General features: G+C 39.6%; 1 protein-coding gene across 3 annotated transcripts in view; it reads right to left on the reverse strand.

Annotated features, from left to right (window-relative positions):
• Positions 1-378: 378 nt before the first annotated feature.
• CDC40 (cell division cycle 40) overlaps positions 379-12,139 on the reverse strand; it is a 52,131-nt gene continuing 40,370 nt past the window's right edge. For all 3 annotated transcript variants that reach the window (XM_051854422.3, XM_089333804.1, XM_002714912.6), the window contains 3 exons: positions 5,295-5,371; positions 3,684-3,828; positions 379-2,362 (listed from right to left, as the gene is read on the reverse strand). In XM_051854422.3, coding sequence (XP_051710382.2) covers positions 2,185-2,362; positions 3,684-3,828; positions 5,295-5,371 — 400 coding nt within the window. In that variant the 3' untranslated portion in view covers positions 379-2,184. The remainder of the gene's footprint in view (positions 2,363-3,683; positions 3,829-5,294; positions 5,372-12,139) is intronic.

The following is a 12,139-nucleotide window of genomic DNA, read 5'->3' on the forward strand; positions in this document are numbered from 1 at the left end:
GGGGCAACCGGGACAGAATCTGGCGCCCTGACCGGGACTAGAAGCCGGTGTGCCGGCGCCACAGGTGGAGGATTAGCCTATTAAGCCGTGGCACCGGCCCAGACTTGATTTCTTGATTTTTCTAAAAAAAATTCCCACTTGTTTATGTACTCTAAAATGGGGTATAATCATGAATAATTATGCAATGTGTTAAACTTGATCTGTGTGCTCTAAGGGTACTGCCCTGTATTTTATTAATTAGAAGAAACCCAATAGTATAGAACAATACACCATATACTCCTCTAACACATCATTTCTCTTCATATGATCCATTTATATCTGCAAGTGGTTGATGTATCTTAACAGATTCAAGACTTAAAAAGAGATTAAAGATGAACATTTTGGTAACACTTTCTACAAAAATGCTTTATTTAAAAAATATGATCTTTTTAAAAAAAGGAGGTAACTTTTATATACAGTTAGTTTAGAAACAGTCAAAAACACAATAAAATAACTTCAGATTTAGAAATTATGACTTATAACGTACAATACTGTTGGCAAACAAAACAGTTTAAATATAGTAGTTTTTTTTTGTCCCATCGCGTTTCAGTAATTCACATTTCTTAAAACCAATGGTTGGGACTAAAGGAAAGGTCTCGTCTGAATCCTTCCCTCTCCAGAAACTTCCCACTTTTCCTGGTAGTAGGTGGGCAGTGTGTTTGTGTTTCTTTGAGTGCCTGTGTGTCAAAAAATGCATCTTCTCCATGTTCATGGCTTTTTTCTATTTTCTTCCTTGAAATTTATTTGTGTCTACAGGTAGTGGTCATATATACCAGGCCTTTTAAACTTGATTTGTAAAACTGGAAGCTGTCTTCAGGCAAGGAACATGCCTGTTATGACAGCATAGGACTCAGCCCTTAATCTTCTTTTCAGGTTTTCAACACTCAACATGATTTGAACACCATGCCAGCATTCTGAGCAGCTACTGAACAATCTTTTATAGCATGGTTCTGAAGTATTTCAAACCACTTAAACTCCCATTGCAGATTAGTAATAGAACAGGAGACAGGGCTTGTCAAACTAAAGTGCTGTTAGCCCCCATATTCGTGAGGCTATATGGATTTCATAATCTCAAGTGTTTAAGCTATTTTCACCATGGTCACTTGCTCCTCCAACTTGGAGGCTTGGCCATCCTCTTGGAGTGTCAATTTCTTTCAAAGATTTGGAAAGATGCTTACAATTTTTCTAATCTTAAAAAAAAGTCATATATATTTACAAGCAAAATCAGAATAATTTTAAAGATAAAACATATGACTTCTAAGAAATGACAAGTTGACATGTGGACTTTGCCCTCATACTCTTTTCTCCTGTGAGGAAGATTTCAGTAGTAACATCTGTGAAGCAATGACCTAGTAGATCCTGATTCTGAAAGCTCCTTACTGTCCATGCATATAAATAAAACTCAAAGTCTTGGCTCTGTCTCTCCAGTTCCATCTTCTAAAACAATATAATTCTCTGATAAAATATAATAGATCTATCTACACTGATCAGGAAGAAAGTCAAGGAAAGAATTCTGGACTGATTTTTATTTCATATTGTTTAATAACCAGAGGAATGTTGCAGTCAAAGAATGTTACTGATTTACAATTAAAAATATATAACATATGTCATCAAAAATAGTGGAACTCAAGCCAAAAGACTGGAACTTGACCCACTGAAAATAATATGAACAGTAATTATGTGTGATTTAATTCTTATATCAGATTTATATTAAATTACATTATCCCTGGTTTTTTTAACTGCACTTTTGGTTGAAGATGTACATATACAGTACCTTTCTGAGTTACTAACTACATTATCTCCTCTATAATGCCGAATCCACTAGGGATTCTTTCTTGACCCCAAAGGGATCCCTTCAGTATCACATGAACAGAAACTCAAAACTGCCTGCCAACAAGAACTATTTGTCAGATGCAAAATCAATGGCCATTCTCTGCATAAATAATATTTGTATAGAACAAAATGAAGCTCTCAATGAATTTTATGAGTCCGACTTAGCAAAATTCTTTTTCCAAGTAATGGGTCAATTCCATAAGGCCATATATTATCTGTAAATCAGGTTGTCATCCAACACATATAATAAAATGAGTAGTTAAATATGACATTGGATCAAAAATGATCCTAGATAGTTTAAGGCTTAATCTCCTAATCCCACAGTTTAATCAGACCATCCCAGCCGCATGTTATGACTTTAGATGTTTCATGAGGGTGCCACACTGCGCCTATACACACTTTATCATGAGCTTTAAACCGACTGTAGAGTTTTGTGGTCTTCCAGTCCCAAATGTTTAATTTTCCATTTCCATCTCCTGAAATCACATAGCTGCAATTGGAAGAGAAAGAAATTCCATATGAGTCACATACCAACTGAGTGAAGAACAGAAAGATTTTATCTTTTCAGCTTAACATAAAACAACAGTGTGAACATAACAATACTCTGAACATGAAGAGCATGAAGCAAGTAGCCTATAACTTGAACTTCTACCTCAACAAATCTTACCACTAACCACCAACCCAAGTGTAGAATACACTTTATAACTGGGAAGACTGGAAATCTCAGAGTCCCCAAGGAAAGGGGTATCACATTTAATCTCTGGTCAGAAAGAGTACAGAGAAGGGGGCCAGCACCGTGGCTCACTTGGTTAATCCTCCGCCTGCGGCACTGCATCCCATATGGGCGCCGGGTTCTAGTCCCGGTTGCTCCTCTTCCAGTCCAGCTCTCTGCTGTGGCCAGGGAGTGCAGTGGAGGATGGCCCAAGTGCTTGGGCCCTGCACCCTATGGGAGACCAGGAGGAAGCACCTGGCTCCTGGCTTCGGATTGGTGCATGGCAGGCATTTGGGGGAGTGAACCAATGGAAGGAAGACCTTTCCTTTCTCTCTGTCTCTCTCACACACTGTCTATAACTCTACCTGTCAAAAAAAAAAAAAAAAAAAAAAAAGGAAAAGAAAAAATATACGAGAAATAGTACAGAGAAACCAATTTCACATATAGCTAGTGAAGGTATTAGACCCATTCTACCACTGTAGACTCCACCACATTCATAAATGTCCTGCTTTCCTTATCTTTTAACTACATCCAGGACAGACTCCAAGGTAAGAGTTAAAGGTCCAGTTACCAGGTTAAACACACACAGCTGCAGGGATTTCAGAATCATGTCTACTATAGCTTAACAAAGAATGGGAGAATGAAAGCAGAATTCTACTCTTGGCAAGACTGTGGCTATACAAATTCAGTGTGAGAGAGAACTATTCAAAAGCTGGCTTTAAGGTTTCGGCACTGACAAGCTGTAGTCAAATTTACTTTCACACTGCAGAGTTAATGCTTCTGGCATTCAATCCTAGCAACACAGTGATTATAGTACATCTAGCCTTGCTTAGAAAAGCAGAGAAGAAAATAAGGCATTGGTACAGAGACAAGGATTTATTAAGTGGTTAAAGGACACAGACCTAAATAATCTAAGATATACTGAAGTAAGAACTTAAAACCAAATTATAATATTTATAAATTGTTCTGACCTTTATAGCTGGCATTTTGACAGATTACATGGTTCTCACATAATTACATATGTGAAAGTGAATTGTGAAGTGCTGTTACTTGTACAACAATAGTTTATATCATGAGAATGGATTAGGTTTAAACTTACCTCATGTCTGGTGAAAAGTCTACCTGACAAGCATAACCTGCTACCATGTGGCCCTTAAAAATTTTTTTCTTATTTAATCTAAATCTGTTCTGGGCTCCAAAAATTAAGATTTGGTTGTCCATTGATTGGCATGCTAGCCATTTCCCTGTAAATTCAATAAAAGAGACATTTTAGAGAAAAGACTAAAAATTAAAAAAAAAATCTTTATTGAAAATACATTCACTGTCACTAATATTCTTGCTTACAACTGCTTTATAATGCTAAATATACAAAATATGCATTATTTATTTAAAATACTTAAAATGCTAAATATGATTGTGTTAAGAGGTGTACTGGACTTTACTCATACAACCCTGGATCACTGAACACTATTCATATAAAGTTTTTTAAAAAAATGAACAAACACAGAAATTCCAAGCCTAATGTTAATAAGGTTAAACTAAAATTTATGAAATGAAACAAATCTGTAATAAGTATAAATAACAGGCCTACGGAGAGAAAGAGACCTATCTGTGGCAATTATGAAATAAGGAAAGATTAATACTGGTGAGAAAGCCTAGGATTGCTGAATAAAATTGTAAAAGAGAGATAAGATTTAAAAAAAAATAGCTATAGTAACTGTTTTTTAAAAGCCACAGTGTTCTCTCTCTACCCAGGATTCATGAAAGCCCCCAGATCCTAAACTGCAGCAACTACTTGCATGCTACAGACTGCGACACATCAGACACATCACTAACTAAGGAAAGAACCCTCGCAAAGCATGAGTGGGCCCATGGCCTTGCTGAAGAGGCATACAACAATTGTCACAGATGGTTTACACACACCTTGAGATGTGGACACACAGTTATAATGCGTATACTACAGTCATCACCAAAATGGGATCCAGTTAGGTTGAGCTTCTCATAAAAATGACAGGCACTGGAGAGCTGTCACCAGTCTGCCTGCAGTACAGGCCCAGAGGGACCAGCCAGTTCTTCCTCGTCTCTGTTCCCTTGCTCCACACTAAGAGTAGCTGTGTGAGTGAACTGTGGCTTCAATGATGATGTTCCCCAAGCATGAGATCCTCTGCTTTAATGCTCCACGTGGAGCTACAATTCTATCAGTACAGTGTCAGTTTCTCTGTAGCACAAATTATCTCGTACTTAAAAGGAGACGGATTACTGTACAGGAGACAGTATTAAATAGATTTATCTTGTTCATCTTATTTTTGCATAGGAAAATTTTTTATAGTAAATTGCTAAGGTGTTCTCATTATGGAGAATCAGATGGAAATTTCCTATCCTTTGAAAGAAAAGAGCTCACAATAAATCTTTTGGAAGGGCATAAAAAGAAAAAAGAAAAATTTGACTATCAGAGAGAAATCCTAGATGCTCAGGCAATGTTGGCTATAAATCATTGTTTCTTTTATTTTTATTTAAAACAAACAGAGTAGGTAAGGTGATTCACATTTGAAAACCAACAATTATTTCTAATATAGAAAAGATTTCCTTGTACAAGTATGGCACTGTGACAATCCTTCCTTGTAAGGGAACAGTCAAAATTTTCATGAATAAAGAAATTGTACCATGTCTTAGAAGCTCATTTAAGAACATTTTGTATGTATTAACTCACCATTTGGAGACAAAGTCACTGCAGGCATTGAGTGCATACTGGGTTCTGCTATGTACTTGAAATCCACAGGAATGTCCCTAAAAATTGAAAATCACCTATCAGAATAAGTCATTTAAAACAGGGCCATTAGAAGAACAATCTCTGAAACAAAGGAATAATATCCAAATCAAAGCAAGTGATTAAAATTACATATTTCATAAACCTTTCAAGAAAATCCCTGGAGGAGGGGGAAAAAAATCACAAAATGACAGCATATTGCTTATTATAAATCTTTATTTCATAAATGACTTTCCATGATAATTATAAAAGTGCCAGTGAGTTTGCTTTCTAATTCTATTTGACTTAAACTTTGGCCTTTATGGTAAAAAAAAAAAATCTGTTACTGAAGGTTCTTTCATACTGAACTCATCTGAAAATGCACCATGGTAAGCAGAAGCAAGATGTCTGAGGCAAGCCTACAGGGAGGTGTCATTTGCCTGTCAGTCACCTGAATTCCTCATCACTCTGCAAGCAGGTTGGAGTGCTAACAAGCCTTCAGCGATGCACGTGGATGGCAGGCACAGCTGCAGGGATCTGTGAGCTGTTTTAGCGCATCCAGAAATAATGACCAAGGCCAAGAGGATCAAGTGCTTGGGACCTGCACTATTTTTGGTTGACATGTGTAAAGCATTTCAAATAGGCTCAGTGCAAGGAGAAAGAATTGTCAAAACCAAACCCAAGTGATACAAAAGGATAAAATAAACAACAAAAATGTAAAACTAGTCAACCTAAGTAGAGAACCACCAAAGGTTCATGGTACCTTTTCATTTTTAATATTCTCTGTGATAATGGTTCTTTAGTCATTATGAAGGGATTTTTGGTCTTCACACTTCTCATGAAATCAGAAATGTGTGGGCAATGCAATCTGATGAGTAACTCAAAATCTGAAGTGGTGATTTCAATTTCAAACTCTGGTTCAAGATCTTAGATTCTCATTAATTGAACAATAATAACAATTTGTCTACATGTAATGATTTTCTATACTGACTTATGCATCCATTTAGAAGGATCAAATGGTTGGAAAAAACTTCTCTTAAGGTTTTGGTCTGGGGAAATTTTCAGATATAACCTGGGGAACAACATCATTTGTCAGATTTCCAACTGTTTATACCTTCAAGCCACCAAAAACACCTGACATGCAGAATAAAACAAATGTATTAAAAAGTATCCCATTCTAAAAAAGATTCATATCATATTTGCCCCTCCTCATAATTATTAGTGGCTAATAATCTTATATTTTAAAATAGAAGAGCATTTTCTAAATCAAATTGACCATAGTCAAAGTTCTTATTAATCAATGGTTTACTAAAAATAAAGGAAAAAATTCAAAAGGACCCTGTATTTCAAGGAATCTTGGTATAATGAGCTCTAGGACAAGAAATGAATCTGAACAACCTGTGGACTTTATTATTTCTAGAAAATATGTCTATCTGGCTCAGTTATAGTTATGAACACAACACTATATTTGAATTAGATACTGTAATTCAGTAGAAGCACCTCATATCTGGCAAATAATCTTCAATTTGCAAGTGAATTCATCAAAAAACCCAACTAACAAATGTCTTAATTAATTTTCATTTTACTTGAAAGGAGGGGAGAGCGAGTCACTGAAGTTGTTGGAACACCCCCAGTACAGCTAAGGGTAGGCCAAGCCAAAGCCAGGAGCCCAGAACTCAAATGTTCTTCTATGTGGGTGTCAAGGACCCAAGTATTTGAACCATCACCTACTGCCTCCCAAGGTATACATTAACAGAAAGCTGGACTCAAATATGGAGCTGAACTCAAACCCAGGCCCTCTGATATGGAATGCAGGCATCTCAAGTCATATTAATCACTGTACCAAACACTCCAAATATGAAATTTTCAAGATAAACAGTAGTATGAACCTCTCTAAAATTTTCTTTTAAAAATATTTCACCAAGGGGCCAGCACTGTGGTGCTGTGGGTTCAGCCTCCGCCTGTGGCACCAACATCCCATATGGATGCTGGTTCTAGTCCAGCTCTCTGTTATGGCCTGGGAAAGCAGTAGTAGATGGCCAAGTGTTTAGGCACCTGCACCCATGTGGGAGACCTGGAAAAAGCTCCAGGCTTCAGATCGGCCCAGCTCTAGCCGTTGCGGCTATTTGGGGAGTGAACCAGCAGATGGAAGACCTCTCTCTCTGTCTCTCCCCCTCTCTCTGTCTGCAACTCTACCTTTCAAATAAATCTTAAAAAAAAAATATTTCACCAAAGTAAATACCTTCAGGAGAAAGCATGTCTGTAACATTTCATGCATTCAATCAATTAAAATACCTGCAGGCTGCCGAGCACCTAATATAATCTGTGATTTTCCTTTAGAATGTTGTAACAGTCTTAGATGTGTAGTATCATTTAAGAAAGCCATTTCCTTTGGTTTGTTTTCTTCTGTCGTCATTATGCTTCTCTAAGAAGGTATAAGAAGCCGGCGCCGCGGCTCACTAGGCTAATCCTCCGCCTTGCGGAGCCGGCACACCGGGTTCTAGTCCCGGTTGGGGCGCCGGATTCTGTCCTGGTTGCCCCTCTTCCAGGCCAGCTCTCTGCTGTGGCCAGGGAGTGCAGTGGAGGATGGCCCAAGTGCTTGGGCCCTGCACCCCATGGGAGACCAGGATAAGTACCTGGCTCCTGCCATCGGATCAGCGTGGTGCGCCGGCCGCGGTGGCCACTGGAGGGTGGACCAATGGCAAAGGAAGACCTTTCTCTCTGTCTCTCTCTCTCTCACTGTCCACTCTGCCTGTCAGGAAAAAAAAAAAAAAAAAAAAAAAAAGGTATAGGAGGCAAACACTCCACATCTGAAGGTCTGAAGGCACCTGTGCCGATGCCGTTCCTACAGCTGGGATCAGCTCTCATTCGAGGAGGTCGGGCTCTGCCTTCCTCTCCTATGTAAGCTCCAGTATCACTAGTGCTTGCTTGTAGGGATGGCTAGACACAACAAAGCATGCTTCTGTGGATCCTACTTGTCTTGGTAGTGGAACTGATTCTCAATTTTATTGCTTTCTTACTAAAAAAAAAAATACAAGTTATACTCTCTCCTTACTAGTTCGTTCATTTATCTAACTACTCATCCACATTACCAAAGATTCAAGCATTGGAATTAAGTTTAGATTCCTGATTTGAATTTTGGTCCTATATATGAATTCAGGTCCAATATAAGCATGGGTGAGTTACTTAACCTAACTTAGTTTCCTTATATTAAAAAAAAGGGAGGGGGGAATAATAAGTGCAAACATCTCCTAAGATTGCTTGGTACAGTGAATCAGAGTTCATATAAAATGCTTGCCATAGAGACTGGCGTATGGAAATTACTCCATAAATGTCACATTACTAATAACTGCAACAACGATGACTTCTTTAGATACTCAGTGCATGCCACGTACCCCAACTGCTGCTGACTGACACTGTTCTTCTTTTGTGATTAAGAACTTGTTAAGGGGCCAGCGCTGTGGCATACTGGGTAAAGCTGCCACCTGCAGTGCTGGCATCTCACATGGGTGTTGGTTCAAGTTCCAGTTGCTGCACTTCTGATCCAGCTGCCTGCTCATGTTCCTGGGAAAACAGCGGAAGATGGCCGAAGTGCGTAGGCCTGTACCCACGTGGGAGACCTAGACCCTGAAGAAGCTCCTGGCTCCTTGCTCTGGATTGGCCCAGCTCTGGCGACTGTGGCCATCTGGGGAGTGAATCAGCAGATGAAGATCTCTCTCTCTCTCTCCCCTTTTGCCTCTCTCTCTCTCTGTCTCTCCCCCTCTCTGTGACTCTGCCTTTCAAATAATTAAGTCTTACAAAACAACGACAACAACAACAAAGAATTTGTTAAAGAGGAAAAAACAAGCACTCACAATATGCTACAAGCTATGGGTAAGCATAGGATAGGGGGCTATGACAGACAAGAAACCCCCAGTCTTATCTGAGGGTTGTCAGAACTGCTCGATGGTACAGGTTCAGAGGAAATCTGAGGCTGTCATCATTTATAATGAAACAGTATCATGACTTTCTAGAAGTATTTCTTAAGATCTGATAGGGGATAAAAAGACACATGCTAATGTTATCCCTTAGCTGATCAATGGTCTACTATAGAAAACATACAAGTGCTCTTAAGCTTTGCAGCTGGTACATTATTTAAAAAGTTTATCAATTTCTTTTATACCTCTCTATATTAAAAATAGAGCTGAGGGGCAGGCAGGCATATAGCTCAGTGGTTAGGATGCCTGCGTTCTACACTGAAGAATCTGGCTTCAACACCAGCTTTATCTCCCGACCCCAGCTTCCTGTTAATGTGGACCTTGGGGAGTAGCAATGATAATTCAAGTAATTAGGTTCTTGCCACCCATGAAGGAGACTTGAATTGTGTTCCCAGCTCCCAGCTATGGCCTGGGTCTGTGGTAAGCATTTGGAGAGTGAACCAGACAATGGGAGCTCTCTGTCTCTCTCTCTCAAATAAATAAATAAATAAATAGAGTTGAAATATTTGAAAGTTCAAGTATAATCAAACTGTTAAGGTACATAAAATAAAACATGTCTTCGTATATTTATTCTTAGAGTATCATGCAAATGATACTAAGGTGGCTCATATATCAGATTCTCTGCAAAAACATCATTTCTAAAGTAAGAAACATCACTGTGTGGGGAGCAACCCGGACTGGACTGAGTTACTGGAATTAAGACTTATTCTATGCATCTGCTCTCCCACAATATGGCGCTGGGAGAGGAGAAAACAGCTTCTACGCAGCTGCCTCTTGCCAACTTGAGTGATGACCTCCAGGAGCTGATCCTGCTCCTGATTGGAGGAGAGCAGCGTACTCGGCGTGTGGGTAGCAGAGTTGGGATTGGTGGAAGAGGACTATAAAGGAGGAGAGAGACAACATGCACCAGGAACATCTAAGGGGAACATCTATCTGAAGGAACACCTGTGCAGCCCCCGAGAGAGCCGGCCGGAGGTGTGCCGCTCCCCTGCGGAAGTGGGGAAAATGGCCAGGGGGAACCGCCCTTCCACGGAGGTGGAAGGGACAGTAGCCAACCCGGGAAGAACCAGCAGCAAACCCGGGGAGGGCCGAGCAGATGAAAGAACAGCGCAGGGTCCTGTGTCGTTCCTCCACGAAGACGGGGAGCGACACACTGTTGTAAGGCAAACTCAAACCTTGGCCTTAAAGGTGATGTTCTACACTAAGACAATATATAAAGTACAGTCAACTCTCCATTAATTGGGGGTTAGTTGGACTGGACAGTGGTGATGGTCATGGTAAGTGTGGGAGAAAATTACATTTAAATTCTATTAAATCTTCAGTTACTCAAATTTTCCAGATAATGGTTAGGGACTTGCTCCAAAAGGACTCAGTCTGAGGAGGAAACCACTGATTCTGTTTCAAGGCTTCCCATTTCTTCTCCTCCCCCCTCCCCCTTTTTTTTTTTAAAGATTTATTTACTTATTTGAAAGGCAGAGTTACAGAGAGATGGAGAGACAGAGAGAGAGAAATCAATCGATCTTCCAACTTCTGGTTACTCCCCAGGTTGCTACAACAACCAGTGCTGGGTCAGGCCGAAGCCAGGAGCCAGAAGCTTCATCCAGATCTCCCACATGGAGCCCATGCACTTGGAATAGCTTCTGCTGCTTTCCCAGGTGCATTAGCAGGGAGCAGAATCAGAAGTGGAGCAGCTGGGACTCAAACCAGTATCCATATGGGATATCGGCGTTGAAGGCAGCCGCTTTATCCACCATACCACAGTGCTGGCCGCTTCCTATTTCTTCTTAAAAACAGAACATCTTCTGGGGGTGGGGAGATGAACATTCTAGTCTTTGAGTGGCTATAATCATGGTTGAGCTGTGCTTCATAACTGATTATAAAAACAAGCAGGGTTCTATGCAAACACTGTTTAACAAATTTATTATATATTTTTTGAAATTAAATTGTACAGATGGTTTATGATATTCAATAAAACTAGCTTTAATACTTCTTGACTTTTGAAAAGTTTTGTTTTCCTCTAGGAAAGCAAAATTAACTCATATATTCTGATTATATTTTATAAGGAAAATATTTGTGTAAGGGTGATGATATGGGACAAATTTTAGTACTGAATAATCACAAAGCAGCCTTTTAAAGACTTAAAGAGATACATCAGTAGTTTCTTTGGATTGGCTTTGAGGCCACGATTTTATGCTTCATCCCAAACAAAACCAATATATATTGTCTACATTTGTGGTTCATACATGTGGCCATTTTGGGTAAGATACTAAGTAAGAATGTAAGACAGCACAATATAAATCTATCATCACTGTAAGAGAAACAAGTCAAAATACATATCCTTTAGAAAGACTATCCAAAGACTATGAGATTATCCAAATACTAGATTTTTATTTCTCTACGTGGTTACTTGAATTGTGTCTTTTTTTTTTTTTTTTTAAGATTTATTTCTTTATTTGAAAGGCAGAGTTACAGAGAGGCAGAGGCAGAGAGAGGTCTTCCATCATTTGCTAGTTCACTCCCCAGATGGCTGCAATAGCCAGAGCTATGCCTGTCTGAAGCCAGGAGCTTCCTCTGGGTCTCCAACATGGGTGCAGGGGCCCAAGCACTTGGGCCATCCTCTGCTGCTTTCCCAGACCATAAGAGATAGCTAGATCAGAAGTGGAACATCTGAAAAAGATTCAAACCAGTGCCCATATGGGATGACAGCACTGTAGGTAGCGGCTTCACCTGCTACGCCACAGTACCGGCCCCATTGCTGTTGTTTTTAAAGATTTATTGATTTGGGGCCAGTGCTGTGGTGCAGCAGGTTAACGCCCTGGCCTGAAGTGCCAG

Source organism: Oryctolagus cuniculus, chromosome 5 (genome assembly GCF_051225735.1).
Source record: "Oryctolagus cuniculus isolate XC-2025 breed Fujian yellow rabbit chromosome 5, ASM5122573v1, whole genome shotgun sequence".
Lineage (NCBI taxonomy): Eukaryota > Metazoa > Chordata > Mammalia > Lagomorpha > Leporidae > Oryctolagus > Oryctolagus cuniculus.